The sequence below is a fragment of the Lepus europaeus genome, chromosome 10, assembly GCF_033115175.1.
Source record: "Lepus europaeus isolate LE1 chromosome 10, mLepTim1.pri, whole genome shotgun sequence".
Taxonomy (NCBI): domain Eukaryota; kingdom Metazoa; phylum Chordata; class Mammalia; order Lagomorpha; family Leporidae; genus Lepus; species Lepus europaeus.
Window position 1 is genome coordinate 81004950 of NC_084836.1, and position 27969 is coordinate 81032918.

General features: G+C 47.6%; 1 protein-coding gene across 1 annotated transcript in view; it reads right to left on the reverse strand.

The window, feature by feature from the left end:
* CFAP61 (cilia and flagella associated protein 61) overlaps positions 1 to 27969 on the reverse strand; it is a 254395-nt gene that overhangs the window by 99045 nt on the left and 127381 nt on the right. The window contains exon 18 of the mRNA XM_062203798.1: positions 17736 to 17863. Within this exon, the coding sequence (XP_062059782.1) occupies positions 17736 to 17863 (128 nt within the window). The remainder of the gene's footprint in view (positions 1 to 17735; positions 17864 to 27969) is intronic.

Here is a 27969-nt window from a genome sequence, read left to right on the forward strand (position 1 = left end):
TCTAAAAGCTACACACAATGTCACAGCACACACTGCCTAATTTTTTAAAAAAACTTGCTTTTCAAAGTAAAACAAGATAAAACCCATGCATTAGGATGAGGGAGGTAAATCTGGGCATAAATGAATGTAAAGTTTGAGTATCAGACTATTTTCTAAGAAACTACCTGGATGGTAACCCACACAGTTAAACCTTGCTCAGTACCTACGACCAAGCACTCTGTGTGCCGGCCTCACAACAGAATGCTAACGTGAGCATTACTGTTTTCCCTATCCTTTCAGGTGGCTTTAACACTAAGTGGTTTGCCAAGGCCGGAGTAATAGGCAGAGCAGTGAGCCCGAGGCAGGGTTTGGACGTCTTCCTCTATTGAGCGGTCTTTCTGCATCCAGGGAGGGTTGGTTCTGGGACCCCCTGAGCAGCAAAATCCGAGGATGCTCCAGTCCCGTACATCAAATGTGCAGTTTGTGCACCTACCACCTAGGCATATCCTCCTGTATATGTTAAGTAGTCTCCAGATTTCTTAGACTACTTCGGACAGTGTAAATGCTGTATCAGCTGTGGTTACCTTGCATCGTTTAGGGAATCATGACAAAGCAGAAAGTCTGTACGTGTCCTGCACAGAGGCTGTTTTTTTTTTTTTCCCTGAATATTTTCCATCTGCAGTTGGTTGAACTCACAGCAATGTCAAAGTCCTGGGAGGGCTGACTGCCCTGCTCTCTAGAACTCTCTAGTCGAGAAGTTTCCATCTAATCCCAGTGGCCAACATCAGCCTTGCTGCTTTCAAATACACTCTAATCAGGGTACCAAGGTATCATCTGGGAGAAAGTTCTAGAAGGTTCCTTTCCAGGGCAAAACTGCCTTATATTCACATCAGGCTTTCCAGAGCCCAAGGTCCATTTGTAGGCATTATCACAGAGATTAATCTTCAAGACAGTTTATGCTGGGGGCAAGAAAATCGGTGTGGGAAACGGTAGGCGATTTGACCAAGGTCATGGAACTCATTAAGAAGCAGGGTCAGGAAGGAAATCCGGGGCTCTGGCCCCGAGCAGCACCCTCCCCGCTCACCGCACCGCCCTCTCTGCCCAGCCTGAAGACCTCTCGCACTTCGGACTCACTCCGTCTCTGCCCTTCAGTGTTGACCCCGGCTGCACATCTGCCTTTCATGTAGAGTCAGCAGGATTTCAGGGGGGAGCGGGTCTTTTCACTGGGTCCTGGCTGATGCCTTTTTTTTTCCTCCTACAATCTCTTCTTAATTCACACGACCAACCAAACCCCAAAGAGGAGGCCTTCACCAAGTCAGAGAGCACCTGCCTTCCTCCCCCCAGGAAGAGACTGGAAATTTTCCAAATGTGGAGATGCTATCAATGTACTGACAGTCTGCTAAGTGGCGCTAAAAGCAGAAGACTTGGTGATGGCCTGGGCAGGGCGTGCATTGAACTCACTGCACCTGACATTTAAAAATAGCTAAAGATTATGAAAGATTTTGCTCTAAAAGTCTCCAAGGATGGGTGTCATTTAAGAATGAATATTCTTATTTGATAGGAAGAAAACCAAGCAGTATCTTATCCTCTGGTAATAAGAACAGAAATTTTGAATATCTTCAAATAGCATAAAGGTCACAATTAACCCCCGTGACTTATGGCTGCCAGCCTGAAAGTGCACACTGGTGACAGGCCTTTGATTTATGACCATTTAATGGAAAATGCAAATAACAATGACAATAACATATGTCTATATTTGTATGCAAGTAAAATTTACTCTGGCTTTAGATCCTATGTGATTGAACTGTATATTGTACTACTAATAGTTTTTTACAGATTTATTTATTTACTTATATACTTCAAAGAGTGACAAAGAGAGATAGGGACACACACACACACATACACACAGTCTTCCATCTGCTGTTCCCTAAATGGCCACAATAGCTGGGGCTGGGCCAGGCCAAAGCCAGGAGCTAAGTGGTCTATCCTGGTCTTCCACATGAGTGGCAGGGGTCCAAGCACTTGGGCCATCCTCTGCTACCTTCCCAGGAACAGTAGCAGGAAGGTGGATTTGGAAGCAAAGCAGCAGGACTTGGACCAGCACTCTGATACGGGATGTCGGTGTCCCAGGTGGCGGCTTAACCAGCTGTGACACAATGCTGGCCCCTACCACTGATTTCACAGGCCTTCTTTACACCTCTGTATGAGAAGAAGGCTCCATGGTTCTCCCGTTATGTCTCTTACATATCTGATCCCTCTGGTACCGCACCATTTGAATTATCTGACAATGCGAATCTTGTGAACTGCCAAATGACCATATCGTGTTATCCTGAATTATGCTACTGTACGATTAAAAATTTCGCAAAAGACACAATCGGGGTTTATTTTTTGCATCATTTATGATATATTACAGGGATTTTTTTTTCTTTGCAGAGAGGAGGCATTTTCTGGATTTCTCTTTATAAAAGCAGCAACTTTCTATCCATTTTAGCTGGTGGCTGTTCTGGCCCTCTACCCACTGTAACACTTCTTGTTCTCCCGACTCATTCCAAACATCTCGCACATCACAGAGAAAACACAGGCCAGCCACCTGCTTCGGGCCAGTGCCCAGCTTGTCACGTCGGGATGCCTCTACACAGAGTGTTGTCCCATTGCCCAATTCAGAAGAGAGGGTCTCCCCATCAACCTGTCTGCTTTTCAAACTCCTCTTTGGGGGGCGGCACTATGGCATAGCGGGTAAAGCTGCCACCTGCAGTGCCAGCATCCCATATGGGCGCTGGTTCTAGTCCCAGCTGCTCCACTTCCTATCCAGCTCTCTGTTATGGCCTGGGAAAGCAGTACAAGTCCTTGGGCCCCTGCACCCGTGTGGGAGACCTGGAAGAAGCTCCTGGTTCCTGGCTTTGGATCGGCACAGCTCCAGCCATTGTGGCCAACTGGGGAGTGACCCAGCAGATGGAAGATCTCTCTCTCTCTGCCTCTCCTTCTCTCTCTGTGTAACTCTTTCAAGTAAATAAATAAATTAAAAAAAAAAAAACCTCTTGGGTCTCTCCCAGTCTCTACAGCAGCTAAATTCTCTTACGACCATACTTGAGAAACCAGCCTAGTGCCAGTAAGGTGGGATCTCTGAGCCAGTGGCAGGCATGGCCCTGTTTTTCTGCTTCTCCATCTTCAAGGTCACCTTGGGTCCAAGGTGGCTCCTGGAGCTACAGCCATTACGTCCAGTTACAGGAAGAAGGAGGGAGGAGCAGGTAGAAAGGGCTACAAGGTAATGAGCCCGTCTGAAAGTCTCACACTGCCAGGACTCAATGATGGGGTCACACGCAGCAGCAAGGGAGGCTGCTGGGAAATGTAGTTTTCCAAAGAAAAGTACGGATGCTTCTCCCAGAACTACGAGGGACAAAGAGCAGAAACAGCACTGGGAGGCAACTCCTAGACTTTACTCAGGTTGACTAATGAAGGAACTGTGGGAGGGGGATGGGAGGAGATCCTCATTAACCAGGGTCCAGGCCCCCCCAAAAAAAAAAAATAGCTGCAGATGCTACAGGTGAGACTGAAATTAAGGCAGAGGCAAGTGTGGGGTGGCAGGAACCCAAAAGGGACAGGGGTTATCCAGGGCGCCGCCACAGAGGGATGCCACCACTGACCCTAACCCGGATGGAGGAAAAGGGGAGAGCTGTCCACCCAGTACCCAATACCTCAGGAGCTGTGGCTCCTGAACCCACTGTCAGAGACAACATCACCTTAAGGTTCTCTGTGATGACAGTGTGTATAACAGTTCCTCATCTCCAAGCTTCCAGGCATCCTGTCCATTTCCCCGGGAGAAACTATCTCCTGTCACGACTTCATCTTACGTACTGACCACAGGGCACTGCACTAGACTGCGGTGTTAATTCTGAGCTATGAGACTGACTTCTAAGTGCCCGTCAGTCCTAACTGGGTTGCTCCAAGGGCATTAGGCATTCCACATGTGCCCACACAAAGCTCTTTTGGGCCCTATTCCACTTTTCCTGTATCTCTGGCAGAGCCGTGGCCAACTAATTACCTCTTAAGCTAGGAGTCTGTTCGCCCAAGCTCAGACTCTTACCCTCCCTCCTGCCTCTCACACTGGTCACCGTGCCCCATCACCTGGCCCCTTTCTCCTCAACACCTGTTCTCTCCACATTCCCTGAACTCAGCATCTGGCCTACAAAAACAACCTCAGGGGTAACCTCCCTGGCACAAGTCTCTTTTTTGCCCTGTTCTGCACTTCTTCTTTAAGTCAGTCAAATCTCGACAATTCCTGGTTTTAAAAATCCCTACCTTTACTCACTATCGTGGTAGTGTGCTAGCGAGCACGGTGGATAAGATGATGGGCTTAGGAGCCAGCTGCCAGCTCTTCGACCTTGGGCAAGAAATTTAACCCCGTGCTGGCGCCGCGGCTCACTTGGCTAATCCTCCACCTGCGGCGCTGGCACACCGGGTTCTAGTCCTGGTCGGGGCGCCAGATTCTGTCCCGGTTGCCCCTCTTCCAGGCCAGCTCTCTGCTGTGGCCCAGGAGTACAGTGGAGGATGGCCCAAGTGCTTGGGCCCTGCACCCGCATGGGAGACCAGGAGAAGCACCTGGCTCCTGGCTTCAGATCAGCGCGGTGCGCCGGCCGTAGCGGCCATTGGAGGGTGAACCAACGGCAAAGGAAGACCTTTCTCTCTGTCTCTCTCTCTCTCACTGTCCACTCTGCCTGTCAAAAAAAAAAAAAAAAAGAAATTTAACCCCTCTGCTGCTGTTTCCTAGCCTACGAAATGGGAATAATAGAAGCTAATGCCTCCTAGGGATGCTGTAGAGAGGAAATGGAAGGTGGGTGTGAAATGCTTAGACTACTACTTGCTGAATTGTACACTCTTAATGAATGTTAACTATTTTTATTACTAAAATATGAAGTCCAAATTTGCTAGCGTGGTATTTAACCTCGTGATAGCTGGGGCCCAACCTGAGCTCCCCCTAATTTCCTTTGTAACGCCGTCCTTCTTGCTTTTCAGTGAAAAGTCCCTTACTTGGTTTTGCCTTTATATGGAAATACTACCAGCATTTTCATTCCTCCATCCAACCTCATATTTCTGCTATGACAGTTCTCTCTGTAACCTGATTTAACAACACCCAAAAATGTAAGTCCTTAAATCTACAGCTATCTAAGAGTATCGGTCCAGAATCATAAGGCCTATATAATACGTAATTGCGATACAGTCCAACTCTTCTCAGGGTAAAATATGGAGATGAAATTTGAAGGATTTTTCAATTCGATGACCTATGAATATTCGCAAAGTTCCCGCAGATGGAACAGTGGATCATGGAGTACGGCCTGGGTTTGGGCAAACATTACATGGAATGACAGGGACAGCAGCACAACAGAACACGCACTGCTCTCAGATCCACTGGTGCTAGCTTAATGTATATAAACAATTTCTAACATCACTGTGAGCCCTTAGCTCCAAAACCAAAGGTCACTGTATCGTGGAAAAAAAATAGTTCAAGTTAAGTGCTCAAGCCAATGAAACATTAAACAAGTGCACCTGCATTTTCACAGTAAATAATTCCAGTGGGGATTTCATGTTGCTGTGGATACCAAGGGAGGAACAGCTCAGAGATACTTGTAAAGCAGGGGGGATCAGAGTATCCAGGGAAATAAGTAAAAGGGATTGCATTTCACTCCAGGCTTCGGGAGGACAGCTACAAAATTAGGTCCAAACATCCTTATCCTCCAAATAAAGAGAGTCACATTGCCAATTTGTTGTGAACATCATAAAAGAAACATAAAACTTTTCTCATTGCTCACCCTTCTGGGCGGGAGAAACCTCTCGACTTGCTATGTGATTGCTCATTATTTTTTATTTTTTTGCTGATTTTTTTTTTTGGCACAACAGACTTGACCTAGGCAGGCAATTTTATTCACTGCTGTCATTAGTGTTCTTATTTAAACAAAGAGTATAGAGGAGAAAATAATAACTCCACATTGATCTAAATGTTTCAATTTACTCAACCAAGCCTCTGCTTACTGAATTGTTTAAAATGGTGACAAAAATATTTGCCAAATGACAGTAAATCCTACACCAAGATAGATGTTTAACAAAGTGCATATTCTACTATGCAAAGACTAACTCAGATCTAATTCAGTCTTCATGATACCATATAATATCACAAAATCAATGACAAAATGCCCAAGATGGTGTTTAAAGGTTGGAAGTTGTGTGCAATTTCAATGCTAGAAGAAAAATATAGGGTCATGCAAATCAAAACATAATATTTATTATCAATACAGAGCAGATTAAGAGAAGCTCACAAGTGTTTAACTTTCTTCAGCAATATTTTTTTCTGTTTAGATCACAAGAAACTTTTGTTTTACAGTGCTCTGGGATATTTGATTTGGGCAAATTTCTGACAGGCAGAAGAGGTGAAAGACGCTTGCTTAACAATCACCAGCATTCTACCATTTTAAGACACTCCATCATTTTTTGCTGTTGGAGTATTTTAAAGTAAACCACACACACACACAAAAAAAAAAAAAAAAAAACACAGGCCTCTTATTACTTCGCCTTAACTTCACTACTATGTCAGAACCTAAAAACATAAAATAGATTGCAGAAAAGCAGGAGCATGGATAAGACTGTCAGACAATCCAGAGACACATTAACCAAATGCAATATTTGGACATTATTTGCCCAAACACACAAACTGTAAAAGACTCATTCTAAGACCAGCGGGGAAATTGAACGTGGGCTGGTATTAGATGGCACTGAGGAATTACTGGGTCCCTGTTGGAGTGTGTTAATGGTACTGAAATCAGTTTCGTTCTGTTGGTGCACCCAGGTCCACAGCGTGGCTGATAGTGGCACGCTCTCACCTCCAGGGGGAGACCAAAGAGAGAGAACCAAAGAGGAGGTGCTGGTTGAGGGTCCTTAGCACAACAGAAGGAGGCAGGAAGTCCATGGGTGAGTAGAGTCCCTGATCCTGCTTCTCGCTCTTGGATGCCACCTTGGCTGGCTCCACCTTGGTAATGGGTCAGAGCGCTCCTCCTCTTGGCAGCCCCTGTAGGGACGAGGATGGAACCAGAGAAAGGGGCCGAGGAGCAAGTCTTTCATGCCTATCCTAAGTGCAGGCTGTGTCCTGGGGCAGGGGATCTGGCATCAGCAGTGGGCCCGACAGTAGGGTACAACCGTCTGCCTTCAGTGTCGTGGGTACGCTGCAGAGTCCCAGGGGCCTGGCAGGGGAGGGTGTGGCGGGCAGGGTGAGGGACTGGGGGGGGGGGGAAGATTTGAGGATTCAGGATCTTGGGTAAAAAACTGATATATCTCTGCTCAAGAAAGACACATAAATCCTTGCTGAAATAATAAACAGGAGCGTCACGCCTGAAGTGTCAATCGAAAGAATAAGAATAAAATTTGGGAGTTCTCATGAGGCAGACTAATTGAAACAGTTTACTTTTATCATTGGGGGGGATGGTGAATGGTGCCTTTTCATCTATACATGTGCAGTAAGGAAGTCACACATGTATACTTGGAAATACGTTTACATGACGGTATTTCCAAAAGTTCATAGAAGATGGAATTAAAAGGAGTTTACTCTGGTGCAAAAACATTTTTGAAATCCACATATAATTTTTTTCACCATGTACATTTTCTGCAAACCTTTTGAAGAATTCTAGTATACTGTGGCTCAGTGGGTTAACGCCCTGGCCTGATGATCCTATATGGGCACCGGTTCGAGACCCAGCTGCTCCATTTCCGATCTAGCTCTCTGCTATGGCCTGGGAAAGCAGTAGAAGATGGCCCAAGTCCTTGGGCCCCTGCACCCACATGGGAGACCTGGAGGAGGCTCCTGGCTCCTGGCTTCAGATTGGCGCAGCTCTGGCCGTTGCGGCCAATTGGATAGTGAAGCACTGGATAGAAGAACTCTCTCTCCGCCCCCTCCCCCCCCCCCCCCCGCGTAACTCTTTCAAATAAATAAATAAATAAATAAATCTTTTTTTTTTTTTTGACAGGCAGAGTGGATAGTGTGTGTGAGAGAGAGAGAGAGAAAGGTCTTCCTTTTTGCCGTTAGTTCACCCTCCAATGGCCGCTGCAGCCGGCGCATCTCGCTGATCCGAAGGCAGGAGCCAGGTGCTTCTCCTGGTCTCCCATGGGGTGCAGGGCCCAAGGACTTGGGCCATCCTCCACTGCCTTCCCGGGCCATAGCAGAGAGCTGGCCTGGAAGAGGGGCAACCGGGACAGAATCTGGCACCCCGACCAGGACTAGAACCCGGTGTGCTGGAGCCGCAAAGCAGAGGATTAGCCTGTTAAGCCACGGCGCCAGCCAATATATCTTTTTTTTAAAAAAAAAAAAAACAACTCTAGTATACTAAGCAAATATAAAATATAAATACTGGGGTCAGCATGTGGTATAGTGGATTGGACCGCCACCTGGGATGCCAGTATCCCATACAGGTGCTGCCTTGAGCTCCAGCTGCTCTGCTTCTGATCCAGCTCCCTGCTAATGGCCTAGGGAAGCAGTAGAGGATGACCAGACTGCTTGGGCCCCTGCACCCAAGTTGGAGACCCAGAAGAACCTCCTGGCTTCAGCCTGGCCCAGTCCCAGCCATCGTGGCCATCTGGGGAGTGAGCCAGTGAATGGAAAACCTGTCTCTCCCTCTCTGTCTCTCTCTGTAGCTCTGCCTTTCACATAAATAAATCTTTAAAATGCCAAGATGGCAGCTACACAAGACAACTCAGAAAGCTGCCACACACCAGAGGCGGCAAAATACAAGACACGAATCAGTTCTTTGAGACTGGAGAAATAAAGCATTCTGGGAATTCAAAAATGAGCAAGTGAGATCACTTCTCATGGGGGAGGAGGAGGAAGAGTTTTGTTCTGAGCAAGTGATGGTTATTAGGAAAGCTTTATTAACACCACATGGGCAGATTTCTGCCTGCTGCTTCTTGAGCTTTCCTTCTTACTGGAGCTAGTTTAAGCACAAAACCTTGTGAGATGCTTTCTACTGGGTCCAATGTATTGTCTACATACTATGAACACGGGGTAATGACTCCAGTAATGATGTCATGCTAATGATAACTCAATAATTAGACCTAGTGAGTCCTAAAGTTACGACGTGACTTAGAAAGTAGATGATTTGTTGGGAATCAGAAAATGTGGTCTTGAAAACAAGCCCATAAGAATGAGTTAGCTACAATGAACAATTAGAGGGGGAAATAGGTTTTCTTCCAGATAAAGAACACTAATTTTGAGGAAGTATCTACATAAGCAGTTCCCAGGCCCAGCTGCATGTCAAAATTACCTGGGGGAGCCTGTCGGAACACATATTCCTGGAACGCACGCCAGTCCTACTGAGCTGTAACCCAAAAGTAGGGCTGAGGAAGTTGTATTTCTACAGCCTTCTCCTTACCCGCCCAAGGGGCTTGGACGTGCACAACCATGCCATCGGGGATTCTGAAATCTTTTATTTATAGACAGACTACTCAATGTTAGCCCCATTGTCTAGGAAGGTGAGTCACAACATTTTCATCCACCATAAATTCTATAAACAAAAGGGGAAGGAGGGGCACTGTGGAACAAGCAGGGTAAGCCGCCCCTTGGGATGCCTGGCCCTATACTGGACTGCCTGGTTTGAGCTCTGGGCACTCCTTGCTGCCAATCCAGCTTCCTGCTAGCGCATCCTGAGAGGAAGCTTGGGCCCCTGCCAGCCGCGTGGGAGACCTGGAGGAAGTTCCTAGCTCTTGGCTCTAGCCTGACCCAGCTCTAGCTATTGTGGGTCTTTGGGGGAATGAACCAGTGGATGGAGATTTCTCTCTCTCACACTCCCTTCCTCCCCTGCCCCATCACTCTGCCTTTCAAATAGATAAATACATCTTCTAAAAAAAATAAAGAGAAATTCAAAACTATTTTTTAAAGCCCAAATGTTGTCTGATGTTGGTAGTGTTGGATAATCCCTTTGAAAGGTTTTTATCTTCAAAGAGCTGTAATTAGAGAGAAACATGCACTCCAGAAGCCACCTACCAAAGATGGTCTGGCCTGGTGCAGCCTAGCCTGGCCTCATGCAGGGAGCAATGCCTAGACTCCCATGCCCCAGAGAGGATGCCCCCGACCCTGTCACCTCTACAGAAGCTCCCACACCTGTGTTGCAAGCCAGGCTCCTCGAAGGCTTCCTCTCCGAATTTCCACCCAATGTCACGTGGCATAAGAGGGGGGCCGGGTTGCGGTCTCCTGTTCCCTCCATGCACCTGTACCCAGGATAAAGGATTCAATGGGGACATGTTATAGCTTAATTCTCTCTCTGGAGGGGAAAGTGACTGGTGGGTTTGGCACCGAGTAGGGGGAACAGAGGAGCACAGCTGAGAGTGGACCATGTCTTTGGTCTGTGATGGAGGCAATGCTGCACATGAGAAAAGTGGGGGCGGTAGGAAGGAGCCGGCAGGGCCAGGATGGTATCCATGTAGGGGGGATGCAGACCGAGGGAACCCCTAGAAGGCTGGCAAAGCACAGACTGCTGGGCCAATTCCCAGTTCCTGATGCAGCAGACCTGGCTGGGGCCTGCCAAGTTCCCAGTGGTGCCGATGCTGGTGTTCTAAGGATGATGCTTTGAGAACCACTATTCTAACTGTGGATGACTGCGAGGCTGCCAGGGGGTCCAGGTGCTCAAGACAGGAGGGCAGAGTTTAGTAGTGTCCTATCAAGGAAGAGCAAGGAGACCTCAAAACCTGCATGGAAAAATGGAATTAAAAGATAAGCTTATTTGGGTGCAAAAAGTGTTTGAAATCCATGAATAGTATTTCTCCGTAATATGCATTTCCATGATTTCTTTGAAGACCTCTCATATACACAATTTCATTTTTTTGCACCAAAATAAACTTATCTTTGGATTCTACTTTTCCATGAGCTTTGTGAATTACCCTTATCTATGATCCTATTGAGTATTTGAGACATATGAATAAAGACAGAAATTTTTGTCTTTGCTTTGTTGTTTTTATTTTCTTTTATTTATTTATTTTTAAAAAGATGTATTTATTTGAAAGGCAGAGTTACTGAGAGGCTGAGGCAGAGAGAGAGATGGGTCTTTCCTACACTGTTTCACTCCCCAGATGGCCACAACGGCTGGAGCTGTGCCAATCCGAAGCCAGGAGCCAAGAGCTTCCTCTGGGTCTCCCACATGGGTGCAGGGCCCCAAGGACTTGGGCCATCTTGTACTGCTATCCCAAGCCATAGCAGAGAACTGGATCATAAGTGGAGCAAACAGGACTTGAACCAGCGCCCATATGGGACACCAGCATTGCAGGTGGCAGCTTTACCCACTGCACCACAGTGCCAGCACCAGCTTTGTCTAAAATGCAGTAGAATTCTTGGTCTTGGGATGGGAGGTGCAGGCAGAGCCTCTTAAGATGTAAATATTAGGGACTGGCATTGTGTAGCAGCACGTTAAACTGCTTCCTGCAATACCAGCTGCTCCACTTTCAATCTAGCTCCCTGCTAATGAACCTGGGAAGACAGCAGAGAATGGCTCACATGGGTGGGCCCCTGCACCCACATGGGAGACCTGGATGAAGCTCCTGGTTTCTGATTGGCCCAGCCCTGGCCATTATAGCCATTTAGGGAGTGAACAAGCACATGGAAGATCTATCTGTGTGCCTCCTTCTTTCTCTCTCTAACTCTGCCTTTCAAATAAATAATTTTTTTTAAAAAAAAGATATAAATGATAAGATTAGCAGCAGAACAAAGGTCCCCAAGTATCTCAAGATAGCAGTTGACAAAGCATCTACACAGCAGGAAAAGGCCTCAGACACATCCATCAGTGGCCCATGAGTTCATGGCCAGCAGTGGCCCATGAGTTCATGACCATGAGTTCATTATAGTGGAGTGCTCTGAAAAGCCCAAAGTGTGGCCCCTCTGAACGTTAAGATCCACGATCCGTGAGGAATCTGGACAGCCCTCGGTTTGGATTGACAGCCATCAGGGAGGAACACTGTCTGACCCCGGGAGCTGGAAGAACAGCCCCAGGGTGAGCTTGCAACAGCCAGGACAGGCACTCGGGGCAAATACCCCAGCCCCTGCACCCCTGAGAGGCCCATTCGCAGCTGCGTCCCTCAGAAGGCTCCAGTGGGACCTGCTGACAAATACGATTTTGGCTCTGCTGCTTTTCCCGACTTCCCTGTCTCAGCACCCTGTTCTCCCAGGCAGGGGCACCCGCAGAGAAATTACTCACACCCAAATGCTTTGGTCTCAGTCTGGTTTGAAGGGATGGAGGCACAGACAAGTGTCAGTGTCAGTGTCATCCCTCGAGGATCATCCATGGCAGACTGTGACGACTGGGGAGGTGAGCCTATTACTCGGTTTGGGGTCTATGGTTTGTGCTGTGTGTGATCATGAAGAATGCATTTCCTAGTTAATGTCTTGAACCCCAAAGAATCAAAGAGAACCCACAGAAATGATAACAAGTTGACCTGCCCCTGCCCCGCCCCATGCGTGCCATGGGGCTAATGTTGCTCAAAGAGCATTCCTTTTCTTATGTCCTGGGAGACAAGAAAAGTTACAGCAGGAACAAGCAGGGGTGTATACGTTCAGTAAATGATTTAACATTAAGTACGTTTAAATACCGGCATCCGATTAGGAGACCCACTTGTGACTGGCAAGGCCAGGGGGACAGTTCTGGGTCGTCGTTTACCCAGGGCAGAATGTCAGCTCCTTGTGCCTGGGGAGACTGAGCCTCTGCACCTGGCACACACCCCTGCCTGTGCCCCGGCCCCCACTCCCCATCCCAGTCACCGCTGCAGCCTCGGCACAGTCCCTGGTGGCCCCACTCTGACGCCGCCAGGGCAACACGACAAGACATGACCTGCCTCCCGGAACCCCGCCTCCCCCAGAGGCAGACTGCTGCCTACTCCCCTCCCCAGACTCGGCGGAGCGGGGCCCCCATGCGCGCCACGGGTGTCACGGCCGCACTGCTTCTGTCCTCGTGTCAATAGGACAATCGGGGGGAGGGGGGCGACACGGGCCCATTGGTTCCCGGGGCAGAGACCGATAGCACAGGACAGTGGTGATCACCAGTCTGTTCCTGGGCGGGGGGCGAAGGAGGGGCAGTCAGCTCTGAGCTCAGCAAGGAAGCACGGACTATTTAATTAGTCACCTAATTAGTGACAGGCCACACTGAAGGTTTCAGATGTCCTCAGACAAATGTAAAGATAAAAAGCCTAATTAAGCCGCCAGCGCTGGGCCGGCTGCTGCCAGCGCCCACAGCTGTGCCGGATATTGTGCGGAACTGCGCCGCCCGATAACAGGAGTTATAGGTCGCTCTGAAAACACGCCGGCCTGTTCCAAGCTTTCCATAGCCCGCTCAGTCCACTAAACCAGATGAGTGCAGGTTCAACCGCTAGGTCGCCAACCTGAGACTTCACCCTTGGATGGGATTATTTGGTTATGCTTTGAGCAAAGTCTTTTTTCTCCATAGTGGAAGTGGAAGCCAATGAGGACTGGGCTTTCCGGCACCTTCTGTGTGTCAAAGCATCTGTCTCTGTGGTCCCACCGAGCCTAGGACACCCCCTGGGCTGCCTTCACTCATTGTCATTCTTTATGCCTTTTTCCAGTGCCTATACAAGCTCCTTAAGAGATTCTTCACATCAGAACTGAATTAGGGAGAATTTTAAAATAACGGATTAAAAGGAACTGCTCTGTAATCATGAGTAATTGCTACAAAACACGGAGACATCGAGACACAAGTACTGATACAGGGGAAAGGAGGATTGGCCTCTGCTCAGCGAGTTTGTGCCCAAAGGATAGTGACAAAGCTATTCTTGTGCACAATTCTGGGAGAAAATATATGCATTTGGAACACTGTGTGGGGCAGGGCCCGGAGCCTTTTAAGTTTTAAGTTATTTAGACATTATTGTATTTATTTATTTATCTATTTGATAGGCAGAGAGACAGAGAGAGCTCCTACCCACTGACTCACCCCCTAAAAGCCCTCAACACCTAGGACTGGGTTCAGGACTGGGAATGTAATCTGGGTCTTCTGCCTGGGCAGCAGGTTGCTTGAGCAGTTGCTTAAGCCATCACTGTTGCCTCTCAGGGTCTATACTGGCCGGAAGCTGGCATCAACACCTGGAGCTGAGAGTCAAACCCAGGTCTTCCAGTGTGGGACACAGGCATCTTAACTGTTGGGCTAAACACCTGCTCCTGCTCCTGCAGCTGTGCAAGGGCCCACGTGATGCAGAGGCAGCTTGTCCACAGACCACACTGTTGAGTAAAAAGGAGGGAAAAATACAAGTTCATGGGCCTCATTCCTGCCCTTTCTGGGGACTTCCAGTTCCAGATTTCTTTTTTTAAAATGAGTTGGGAGTGTTTTTGTAGAAAGCCTGTAATATTCAGCATAACACATTTGGGAAGCTCAGCAGGGTTAGACTTGGTACCCCATATGGTAAATCCCTACCTTTCCGAGCTTCGTGGAGAGAGGCCTCTTGCTCTGTGGAAAAGGCTTCTGGGCTTCCCTGAGAAGCTCTCTGCTTCGGGAAACAGTGTTTCCCCCATGGATGATGTAAGCCCATTTGGGACCTGGCTGTTGGTCCAAGACTGGGGAGCTCACTTAAATGCCAGATAGGGCAGGTGGACTTCTTAGGGCTGGCAGAACCTAGGGGCCCCTGCTGGGTTCCTGCCTTGGCACAGATGAGGAGGTGGGCTTCCTGCCAAGGCCCAGCTTGCTCTCTGCTTTCTCCAGTGGGTGGGGGGGAGCTGTCACTAGAGGTGCTCAGAGGACACTGTGTGGGTGACACCTGTAGGCTCTGCCCAAGTAAGAGCTTTTTGTCCCAAAGAGACAGGGCACATGAACGAACACAGTGCGTTAATCTCAAGGACCATAACTTTAAAAGAATTCGGGTATATCACTCGAATGTCTGAACACACAGAAAAATGTCTTGCGATCTGCCTTTTCCCTCCGGTCCCCTGCCCTCTGCATCACAGGTGAGCCAGCCTTTCTTCCCTCTGTGCACCTCTCTCTGACTCTCGGAGAACTGCTCCGCTGGCCCTGGCTCTGCTGCTGCCTTCTGCCCCTGCTCAGCCCAAGTCTTGCCAGGTAGGGATGCCCAGGTGACAGAGAGGGTGGTTAGGACAAAAGGGGCAGAGCCCACGGAGGCCCCGCCTTGAACGCCTCTTGAGCTGCTTCTGTGCGGTGCCCTCAAGATATTAAGTGCATGGGACCAGGGGGAGGGAACCAATGAGCTGAGCCCCGCCCCACCCTGAGCGGCCCTGCACCCTTGCCGTCCATCACCCCCTGGTCAGGGGTCTCTCCGAAGCTGATGGAAGCTGCCAAAAGCTCTGACAACAGGGCTACAGTCCTCCACCTGATGCTGGGCAGGAGGGCAGGAGAACAGCCCGGGAGGTCAGACCCTGGGATGCTGGTGTAAGTCTGTAGGGAAAGGCCTGGCACACGCTGTCCAGCCCTGGAGGCCAGAGAGGCCCTGCTCTCATATGGACAGCATGCAGGGGCTGTCATATGCCTGACAGCTAAAGACAAGAAGGTTCGCCCAGGTGTGTTCGAGCAGACGCAATGCTCGATGGGTAGCAGCTGAGGGGACGGTCACAGAGAATGCTGCGCTTAAAATAAAAAATCTGGCTCAGCACTCAAGACTTTGCTTGCCATGCTGGTGTCCCATACTGGAGTCTGGGCCCTGGCTCTGCTTCTGAGTCCAGCTTCCCGCTAGTGCTCTCCGTGGGAGGCGCTGGGTGATGGCTCAAACACCTGGGTCCCTGCTGCACATGTAGGAGACCTGGACTGGGTTCCTGGTTTCTGGTTTCAGCCTGGCCCAACCCCAGCTGTTGTGGACCTTCAGAAAGCAAACAAGTAGATGGGAGCTTTCTTTGTCTCTCTTTGCCTTTCCAATTAGAAAAAAAAGAAAAAGAAATAAACAAGTATCTGTTAAAACAAAAACAAAAACCAAAGCCAAAGCCCGATCCTTCACACTCCCGGCACAGAGCGAATCAGGTGCTGCCTTTGGGCCAACCACTTCAGCTCTCCCAGGAGCACCTTAGCACTCGGGGACAGGACACAGTAAGGGCACAGAGTTCCCGTGATGACTGCTCTTTGGTGTCCTTTGAAGAGGAGACCAAATGTGCTTTATAATTTCTTGCATGGAAATAATATGAGAACAAAGAGTTGTGTCTGTTGTGTCACCAGATGACAATCCTGCCAGATTTTCTGGAAAAAGAGGTTCCTGCACTGGGCCTCAAATGGATTTTCCAGGAACGGCTGTGCACCTGCTGAGCCCGATAATGTAGCTCGGGAGGACAAGGAGGACGATTTTTTTTTTCTAATTCTTGCTTCCAAAATGTGGGTTTAGTCCTCACTGGTGGCTAGTGTTTGGTGAAAACTGTATTTTTAAATTCATTCCAGCTCAAATCATTTATAAAATTTAGTTCAAATGTCAGATAAACTGGTAAAGTTTAATATGCAGCAGGTTACTATGGTGATCGTTAATTTAAAATAATTAGAGAAAATAATGAGAAAACTATTTCCTCTCTGAAGGATTCGAGATCTGTAAACTGATAGCAGTCTATTTTTAGTGGACATAATCTGTGTAACAATGATAGAGAATTATGGGGACTTTAAAATGCTTTAAAAAGGTCTGATTGAGGAATTGAATCAACCCAGTGCTTACATCAAAATTTATATCTGTCTTTATTAAATCTAGGTCAATTCCACAAAAAGAAAATCACATGTATATATCTTCATGTAATCATTTTAAACAAAACATGATAACTAAGGACATGGCTAAATTAAGATTTAAGACGTATTTATGATAACTTCTTGACTACTATAATTTCACAATTCCACTCCGATAGCACATCATTAAAAAGTGCTTGCGGGATATGCGTTTGGCACTTGGGATGCCTGCATCCCACCACGGAGGACTTGAGCTCAAGTCCCAGCTGCACTCCTGTGTCCAGCTTCCTGCTAATGTGCACCCTGGAAGGCAGCAGGTGAGGGCTCAACTGCCACCCACACAGGAGACCTGGATGGAGTTCAAAGCTCCTGGCCTCAGCCTCTCCCAGCAACAGTTGTTGTGGCCATTTGGGGAGTGAACCAGAGGATGGAAGACCCTCTCTCTCCACTCCCTCTCCCTCTCTCTCTTGGCCTTTCAAATAAAGAAATCTTTTTAAAAACAGGAGTGAGACTGTGGTTTGTTTTTTTTTTTTTTTTTTTTTTTTTTTTGGACAGGCAGAGTTAGACAGTGAGAGAGAGAGAGACAGAGAGAAAGGTCTTCCTTTTTCCATTGGTTCACCCCCTAAATGGCCACTGCGGCTGGCACGCTGCGGCCGGCACATCTCGCTGATCCAAAGGCAAGAGCCAGGTGCTTCTCCTGGTCTCCCATGGGGTGCAGGGCCCAAGCACTTGGGCCATCCTCCACTGCCTTCCCGGGCCATAGCAGAGAGCTGGACTGGAAGAGGGGCAACTGGGACAGAAACCGGCACTCCGGGACTAGAACCTGGTGTGCCGGTGCCACAGGTGGAGGATTAGCCTATTGAGCTGCGGCGCCGGCCCTGCGTGACTGTGTTCTAATAAAACTTTGCTCATGACAGCAAGCCAAATTTGGCCAGAGGGCTATACTTTGCTAACTCCCAGTCTAGAATATTCCACCAATTCATCAATCCACACAGGCATGGTAGCAAACAAACCCAGGCCTAGTCTCTGAAGAGGCTCTTGCAGGGTGTGGGAAGAGGATTTTTTATTATTTAAAATAAATTAGAAACTCACCAAAATACCAACGTCTCTAGGAAGGAAATTCCCACGTTGGAGGCACCAACCACAACGATCCTGGCATTGACAGTTATTTTAGGTTCCAGTGTTAGTTTTCTGTTTGTGTGGTTCAAGGCATAACTCAACTGGGGAAAAAAGGCAAAGACAAAGAGGATCTTAAGGGAAATGCAACTGAGTCCACACAACCAAACTGGGAACTTCACGGAATTACTGAGCTAGAACATTACTGAAAAACAAAACTTCATAATGCTTGTGCAGCAACCCTGGTGAAATGCATGGGAAGGTATTTTTAAGAAATTAATGGAAGGAGGCCAGTGCTGTGGTGCAGCAGGTAAAGCTCCCCCCACCCTGCCCCCGCCCTGTGACGCCAGCACCCCACATGGACGTCGGTTCATGTCCCCGCTGCTCCACTTCCAATCCAGCTTCCTAATGATGGCTTGGGAAAAGCAGAAAAGGATGGCCCAAGTGTCTGGGCCCTGCAACCCACGTGGGAGACCCAGATAAAGCTCCTGGCTCCTGGCTCCAGCCTGGCCCAGCCCTGGTGGTTACAGCCATCTGGGGAGTGAAACCAGTGGATGGGAAGATTCTCTCTGACTTCTCCCCTCTCTCTAACTCTGACTTTCAAAATAAATAAACAAGTCTTTAAAATACAAGAAAGTAACATAAGACTATACAAATACACCTAACACTTAGGCCAGGCCACACAAAAATGCTTGGTTTGGCTGATTCTTGTGTAATTTCCGACAGTTGTTTCACATGGATCAGAAGTACTTAATGGTTAGAGGAAAAGGTCAACGATTCTGCAGGAAGACAGACAAACTCTGCCTGGGAGTCCGTGGTACCCTGGATGGTCCTAGGTTTTTCCTTCTGTCCTAGGTTTTCCTGAAACCTTTGAGTGAAGGCTGAATTATGTTAGTTGTATACCTGAATAGTAGTATTCTCTCTTACTCATATATGTATTCCCCACACTACTTAACACAGCACCTTCTGGACAGCAGGTGCTTCATAATATCTGTTGAGTGACAGCTGCTGCATGGCAAGGATTTGAAAATCTCTCAGATGCTTTGGGGTCAAGAGGAGGACTCCAAAAAATTAACATTAGTTGTACATATTTATGGGATACAGTCTGACATTTCAATACAGGTGTATGATGCGAGTTGATCGCAACATTTCTCCTTCTTTGGCATTACTTTATGATTGGCAGCTCAGCACCAGTCTCTCTCACCTTTGTTCTTGCAATGTGTACTAGGTCACGGTGAGCTATGGTCTCCCCTCCATGCTGTGTAACAGCAGGAACTTATTCCTTCGATCTAACTCTGATATGGTACCATCATCCAAACTCCCTCTCTCCCCTGCCCCTCCCGGCCTCTAGTATTCATCAGAGTTCAGATGGTGGGTTTTTTTAAATATTTATTTATTTATCTGTTTATTTGAAAGAGTACACAGAAGGAGAAGGAGAGGCAGGGAGAGTGACAGCGAGAGCGAAAGAGAGGTCTTTGATCCGCTGGTTCACTCCCCAATTGGCTGCAACAGCCAGAGCTGTGCCGATCTGAGGCCAGGAGCCAGGAGCCTCTTCTGGGACTCCCACGCAGGTGCAGAGTTCCAAGGACTTGGGCCATCTCCTACTGCTTTCCCAGGCCATATCAGAGAGCTAGAGGAGAAGTGGAGCAGCAGGGACTTGAACCAGCGCCCATATGGGATGCTGACACTGCAGACGGCAGCTTTACCTGCTACACCACAGTGCTGGCCCCAGATAGAGTTCTGTTTTAGCTTATTCTCCCACATGAGTACAACAGGTGACATCTGTCCTCTGTCTGGCTTATTCCGCCTGACATGATGTGCTCCAGTTCTACCCTTTCTGCTGCAATTGACAGGATCTCATCCTTTCTTATGGCCAAGTAATATTCCATTGTGTATGCATCTACATTTTCTCTGTCCATTCATCTGATGAAAGAAGGCCAGGGCATGTTCTTGTGGCAACGTCAGGCAGGGTAAGTAAGAATAAGCAGTATTTCTTGAGCCTGGCCAAAGCCAGTCACACAGCAGTGCCTAGTATCTAAGAGGTGGGGAACTATACTCGCTTCTAGTGGGAGGAACCTAGCGTCACTCAGCAAAGGAGCCCGGCCCACGGAGGGGAGACAGCAGGGAAGAGTGACACAGCCTCCTGTGTCTCATCAATTATTTAGGCCGGCTGGTATCTTTCACAACCCTACCGCAGAGTTCCCAGGTTGACGGACTTTATAAATGAACACACCGTGCTGCTGGAAAGGTGCACGTTCTTGTGTACGGCAGTTCTGACCTGCTCTCTGAGTATTTCCCAGGACAGGTCAATGAGGAATCATGCAAGAGACCCCCTTAATATTGGTAAACCTGGTGCCACTTTGTGCTGCAACCTGTTTAGTTTGCAAGACAATCAGGCCAACGGCAAATTCTCTCTAGCCGGGGGCTTGGCCGGTCAACGGGAGGTGGGTAGGAAGCATCTGAGTATATGAGTACATGGTGCTGGGGCCGGCGCTGTGGCATAGCGGGTAAAGCCTCCACCTGCAGTGCCGGCATCCCATACGGGCGCTGGTTGGAGTCCTGGCTGCTCTACTTCTGATCCAGCTCTCTGCTATGGCCTGGGAAAGCAGTAGAAGATGGCCCAAGTCCTTGGGCCCCTGCACCCACATGGGAGACCCGGAAGCAGCTCCTGGCTCCTGGCTTCAGACCAGCGTAGCTCCAGCCATTGCAGCCATTTGTGGGAGTGAAACAGTGGATGGAAAACTTCTCTCTCTCTCTCTGCCTCTGCCTCTCCTTCTCTGAAACTCTGCCTATCAAATAAATATTTTTTTAAAAATGAGTATATGGTGTTCTGGTGGCATCTACTAGCAGGGCTAACGAGCAGATTTAAAATGCAAGCAACTCAACAGGGGTGAGACCCCAAGAGTCCTTCCATAAGGAGCGGCATCCAGACACTCCCCTCTGCTGTGGCAGAGTGAGGGAACACTGAAATGTGGGCAGTAAAGAAATCTGCCGGTGAAGAATCACCCCTCCCTTCGGAAACAGCTCCTCCGTCAGGGACACAAAGCCGGCTGCAGAATGGAACAGGGTGGCTTTTGTTTCCTGCACAATAGCTTTAACACCAACAGCTGCCAGGCCTCAGAAATCACCTTTCTGTTAAACACACAAAGTGGCCTCCGGGTGTCAAGAGTTAGCCATCACTACCAGTGACAGGTGGGTGTCTCAGGAGAGGAGGATCACATTGTTTCACAGAAAACCCAATTTTTTTATGCCCACGTTTTCACTGAAAACATAGCCAGTCCTCAAGTATGATGAAGTCTTCTGACTTGAAAAAAAAAATCACATTTTTTTCTTTCATTAGCATAGCTGGTTTTTAAACAAGCCTTGGAAAGGAATCTTCGAGCTTGTGAAGCTTGGAAATGAAGACTGCTCCTGTCGTGTTAGAGTTTTGCCTCTAAGCAGGAAGCAAAGGTCATCTTTAATGAAAGCAGAATATTTCCTTCCTTTCTCTTCTTTCAAACTACAGTTTGCATGGGAAACACAGGCAGGTATAGAGGATCCCCTGGGTCACGTCACCTTGTCCTGTCTTGTTCTGAACATCCACCCCAAGTGTCCCACGCACTGGAGATCCTGTTTGGGGTCTCACTCCCTTAGTAATGCAGTAAGAACAAAAGCCCCTTCTAATTGACTCATATTTTATAGACTGATGTTAAATGTGTCTTGTAACAGCAAATTACTGCTAAGATCCGACAGTGGGAACTGTGGGCTAGTCACCTACTCCGGTGAGAATATGGATGGTGAGCCAGATCCCACCTCCATTGGTTTCCTTTCAGGACACTTTGGATTCTACTCTTATTTGCTAACACTAGGTTAGCACTTTAGACACCAACTCTTCAGTGTACAATAAGCACACACCCCAGCAAGAGGGAAGAAACCACAGATCATGGTATCTACGCTGACCTTCTAAGGATAAAAGAAACGGTCCACAAAATTGATAATGACACCCATAATGAGTTTAGAATACATATCTTAAATTCCAACCCTGAGAGAGGAAAAGGAGAGAATGATAACACGGGACTCCCCCTGTTAGGAACTTCTAGAGCGGGGCTTAGAGGCTGGTGTGTGTGGGCTCAGAGAGAATCAGACAGCAAAGGTCCGGAGGGAGGGGCAGGCACCAGACAGGAGCAGATGTTTAAGACGTAACCTCTGTCATCGCTGCAAAGATTTAAGCTTCTCCAACACGAGCGTCTACGTGGGAGTGCTGAGTCACTGCCGTTCTGGGTAGCTTTTATTCACGTACTTGTTCTGCCTGCCACTTTCCAACTAGACCTGTTTGCTCCTTGAGGTCAGGAACTTCCTTCCTTCTTTCCTTCCTTCCTTTCTCTCTCTCTCTCTCTTTCAAGATTTCTTTCTTTGAAAGGCAAGGTAACAGAGAGAGAGACAGAGAGAGAGAGGGACAGAGAGATTGAGATTTCAATCTGCTGGTTCAGTCTCCAAATGGCTGCAACAGCTAGGGCTGGGCCAGGCTGAAGCCAGAAGCCAGGAATTCCATCCTGATTTCCCCTGCAGGTGGCAGGGGCCCAAGCACTTGGGCAGTCTTCCTCTGCTTTTTCCCAAGCACATTAACAGGGAGCTGAACTGGAAATGGAGCAGCCGGGACTTGATTCAGCACTCATGTGGGATGCTTGCTCATATCACTACAGGCGGTGGCTTAACTCACTGCACCACAATGCCAGCCCCACTTACTTCTTTTTTTGTAGCATTTGAACAACTCCTGCCACACATTTGGGGGCATTCAGTACCATCATGGACATAATTAAAGGGTGCTGACATAATTTCTATTTTCCAAAAGTGATTTTGTTGGTTCTTCTTCAATTGCTTACATGATGAAATAAATAATTTAAATAGAACTACCTAGGATCAAATTTGATCTTTCTAGGAAAAATGATTTTGACGTATGCAGTTGACTTTATGCCATAAGTCACATATACTTATTAAGAGACTTTAAACGCTCAGTGTTGCTTTTTATATTTGCATTCTGAGTGTATAAAAAAATGGCTGGCCAAAATATAATTTTACCTGGTATACACAGACTTGAGTTCTGTGGTTTCACACCTGGTTTGTTTTTCCTTGGTACTTAATGTGAGTTAGAATGTCCACATGCGCATTACTGACAATATCAATAATGGATCCAAACGCAGAAGTCACTAAAACTACAAATAGGCCAGTAAATTAGAAAGCGGTCCACATAAGCACAAATATTCCTGCACGGCAAATGCCAGGTCTGTGCTGAAAGGGGACACGAGACCCCACGTGAAGCGTTTCTCCTGACAACATTTCTTTGGGAGGTTACCTTCGACCTCCGGGGTCATCAGACTGCATTGTCATTAGCCTGGTGGCAAGGTTTGGCCTTGTTTTCTGAATTCCACTTCTGCTTGAAATGCTGAGCCTCTTTTCCTTAAATATCAGTTTCCTCAGGTGTAGCATGGAAGTAAATCACACAGACCTCTACTGTCCTCAGTAGGCAAACATGGGAACCATGCATTAAAAAAAAAAAAAAAAAAAAGGTCCACAAATACTTTGAGCTTTTCAGGCAAGGATGTTACAGGAGGCAAAATTGCACATCCTCGCCACCATCTGCAATATGAAAGGCAAATCTTTGAAGAGCACATTCTAAAAGGGCAAAACAATGAGCTCAATTTTCAGCTCACACCCATGTACATACATCTTTTCTTACACAAAGCTTCCAAAGACTTCAAAGGGAGCCCTGTCCATGCAAGAAGATGGAAGATGGAGAGAATCTAACCCATTAGGAATAAAATTTCTCAAATCCTTAATAAGCCTACTTTTGCTTTATAAATGCAATTTTTTTTCCTTCTGCATCTCCACACTCTCTTTTCTCTTTGAGAAGTCCTCTGTTTTCCCAATTTGGGCAGAACAAATGATGACAGCTTGACAGTGCCACAAATACCTGGGTAGGTTTCAAAGTTCACAAACTTGGCCTCTTTGGGGCAAAGTCTTGCAAACAGTCACCACATTTTTTTTTTTTTTTTTTTTTGACAGGCAGAGTGGACAGTAGAGGGAGACAGAGAGAAAGGTCTTCCTTTTTGCCGTTGGTTCGCCCTCCAATGGCCGCCACAGTAGGCACGCTGCGGCCGGCGCACCACGCTGATCCGATGGCAGGAGCCAGGTGCTTATCCTGGTCTCCCATGGGGTGCAGGGCCCAAGCACTTGGGCCATCCTCCACTGCACTCCCTGGCCACAGCAGAGAACTGGCCTGGAAGAGGGGCAACTGGGACAGGATCGGTGCCCCGACCGGGACTAGAACCCTGTGTGCCGGCGCCGCAAGGCGGAGGATTAGCCTGTTAAGCCACGGCGCCGGCAGTCACCACATATAAATGAAGGGTTGGGGAGGTGTAGACACTTAAAAAGCAGAACCCAATTATGGGAAATACCTTGCATAGATACAAAATGTAATTTCAAAAAGTCTGCTAAAATCATTACAAGGGTTGAAAGGTGCAGTAGGGACATCAACACCACACCTCTGTATGGCTAAGATGACACTGAGGTTTGGGCCGCAGTTTTTGAAGGATTCTCTTTACTATCCTCTTGGTGGGGTGACGGGGTGGGGAGGGCTCCCAACAATTTGTAGTTCCAGGGCTTCAGACAAAGGCAGACTGCTCTGTCTATGGTATCTCCCATGGGCAGGGAAGACTCAAGGTCATTCTCTGGCTTCTTTCTTACTGCTGGAAAGAGCAGACTCAAAATCTTGTAACACAGGGGCCAGGGGTGGGCTGTGGTCATGGTGCACCCCTCTACAGGAACACTCTAGGCACACCTCAAGTGTTCAGAAACTGAATGAGGTACCCATTTTGCCTCTGCAAAATCATTAGTTATGCTATCTACAAAGAACTGTTATTTCTTTAAGGAACTATCATGCCTTGAATTTCTTTAGACTGTCCTGGGCAAAGGTTAAGAGATAAACAGGTTCTTGTAGCATGCTCCCACATAGATAGATAGAATCCTAGTTGAGCAAAGAGGGTTCCTGGATCCATTGTGGCTGGGTTAGGCTGTTTGTAACAGAACTGCCTGAATATCGTAGCTGGAACAGGATAGAAGGTAGTTCGGCACTTCCACACAAGAAAACTGAAGCTGCTGAGGCAGTGCCATAAACCCACTAAAGTTCTTCCGCCTGTCTAGACTTGCTGTCCTACTGCACGGCTTCCATGTGCAAGCTTGGTCAAGGATGGCTGCTGGAGATGCAGACACCACGTTCTCATTCTAGGCTCCAGGAAGGAGTCTGGGGCAGGGGGAAGGAGGGCAAAAAAGGAGACTTCCTTCTAGCTGAGTCACTTCTTTTAGGCAGTTTTTCCAGAATTCCCATTCCAACAGCTTCTGCTTTTACTTCAGGGATCAAAACTAAGTCACGTGAGTCACAACACGTAGCAGAGGCTTAGGAAGCGCATTCTCCTAGTTAAAAGCAATGTTGCCTTGAGTAAAATTGAGGTCCCATTACTAAGTCTAAAAGGAAGAAAGGCTGTGAGAGGGGAGAGGTAACTCGATGTCTTGGAAAAAGTTCCTTTAAACTCTAATTTTTCTTATATTTCTGTTACCAACTCTGTCTATTCCAAACCCTTCTACACTTTTACTCTGGCCATTATCATTATTTTGCAAACATTCTGAGGGGTTGAAATTGTTGACACCCTATGATATTTACTTGAGAACGTTCTTAAACATTTATATCAGAAAAAAAAAGTGTCTTGGAAGTTGAGTGACTTTCCAGGATTCCATCCATAGTTTGCACATTTTTTTTCACATTAGCATTCCCCAAATAAGTCTCACAGTCAATGGCATCTTAACAGCCAAGGTTAGCCAGGCAGCAGTAGTGAGTGACACAGCCGTCCTCAGCTGGTCACGTCGTCACTTTAGGAGAGTTGTGTGTGTTATGTATACAACATAAGTTGAGTTTAACTGCTCCCAACAACATCTTCAAAAAGATTATGGCATTGGGGCGGGTGCCGTGGTGCAGTAGGTTAATCCTCTGCCTGCAGCACCAGCATTCCATAGGGGCACCGGTTCTAATCCTGGCTGCTCCTCTTCCAATCCAGCTTTCTGCTGTGGCCTGGGAAAGCAGTAGAAAATGGCCCAAGTGCTTGGGCCCCTGCACCCCCATGGGAGACCAGGAAGAAGCTCCTGGCTCCTGGCTTTGGATCGGTGCAGCTCTGGTCATTGCAGCCATTTGGTGAGTGAACCAGTGGAAGGAAGACCTTTCTCTCTGTCTCCCTTTCAGTGTCTGTAACTCTATCTTTGAAATAAATAAACAAAAATCTTTTAAAAATATTATGGCATCATTGGCATTGAAATAGACACATAACTATGTTTCCATAAAGGTCCAGAAACTCAGCAGCATGGTACAGAATTTGTATTAGTGAAACGAATATTAGTCATTGGAAGAATGACTGCAATTCTGTATCTTTTGCAATGCGACTATCAAGTGCTTTTCAGCAGCCAGTAAAGGTCAGATACCTCCTTGCAGATGAAGCCCTGTTATATTTTGTTACTGAGACACATACAAAAATTTTTTCCAATCACCTAGCAAACAATGAAATTGAAGGGAGTATAAATTGCCTCCCCTCTCTGAATAGATGAAGAAATTTCAAAGCCATTAGACTTATATGACTGATTCATATGCTGTTCAGGACTCTCATTAATACATTGTGGTGCAGTTTAATTGACCACATCTATTTTTTTTTTCTTAATGGCACATAAAATAAAGGTACATCTTATAATTGATGATACCTTAGATTTGATAAGTTAAGGTGGCTAATTCACCTTCTTTTCAATTAAATAACAGCCCTGAACAAGAAGCTCATATGTAATCATTAAAAAAATACAAGTGCCTTTATGCAATGCACCAACACTGGCAAAGGAGATGTGCTACTGGCTTTGCACAGACACTGAAATTCAGCAATCCCCAGCACAAGGCACATTAGCATGTGCACCAAGACAACCCCTAATGGCTCCGTGCAGCTCCTTTCCCACAGCAAGGAGTACCCAGAGCTGAGAATGCCGAGAGGCTCTGGGAGCCTCCGTGGTATTTAATGGAAGCCTCTTTGTCATGTGCCAGCCGGCTGGCATTCTGAGGGGTCATTTTCAATACAGTGTCAATCACAAACGGGGGAAATGACTCTGTGTGGGGATGAGCACGCGGGGAAAGGAAGAAACAAGGTGAAGAAATGGGCTACAGAACCAGTGACCTGACTCGCGTCATTTAGAAGCACAGATTACGATGACATTATGTAGATATCTCTAAAAATAACCCCTTGACTTAACATCCCACTGCCAAGTCATTCTCAGCTTCCATATCCCCTTGGAAGAACCTCCGGTCCTGGAGCAGTGAAGCCTCAGGGTTTTGGAAACACATTCAAGGCCGGCGCCGTGGCTCACTAGGCTAATCCTCCACCTGCAGCTCCGGCACCCCAGGTTCTAGTCCCGGTTGGGGCACTGGATTCTGTCCCGGTTGCTCCTCTTCCAGTCCAGCTCTCTCTGTGGCCTGGGAGTGCAGTATAGGATGGCCCAAGTGCTTGGGCCCTGCACCCACATGGGAGACCAGGAGGAAGCACCTGGTTCCTGGCTTTGGATCGGCACAGCGCCGGCCGTAGTGGCCATTTGTGGGTGAACCAACGGAAAAAGGAAGACTTTTCTCTCTGTCTCTCTCTCTCTCACTGTCTAACTCTGCCTGTCAAAAAAAAAAAAAAAAAAAAAAAGGAAACACATTCCAAAGGGATCCTTCTTTCAACCAGTTAACCAGTTTCTCCAACGCCACCTGGATATCCTACAGCTCAGGTCAGCTCTGACACTGCCTACCTGGGCCCAGTCCCACAGGTCTGCCCCACCTCCCACCTCAGATGCTAATCACCAGTCCAGGCTGCCACGTGCACACGCTCACCAACCGGCTCTACGTTGGATCCCTTCTTTATTAGGCTTGACAGTTTGCTAGAAAGGCTCAGAGAAGGCAAGAAAACAGTTTACGTGCTAGGTTGCCAGCCTAGCGGAAAAGCATAGGACCCAGGGGCAGCCAGAAGCATGGGTGTGTGGTGTGGGGAACGGGACATGGAGCTCCCATGTGCTTTCCAGGTGTGCAGCCCTCCCAGCGTCTCCACCTGCCGGCTGCCAACCTGGACGCTCTCCAGATCTCTCTGGTTAGGGCTGTTATGCAGGCATCATCACT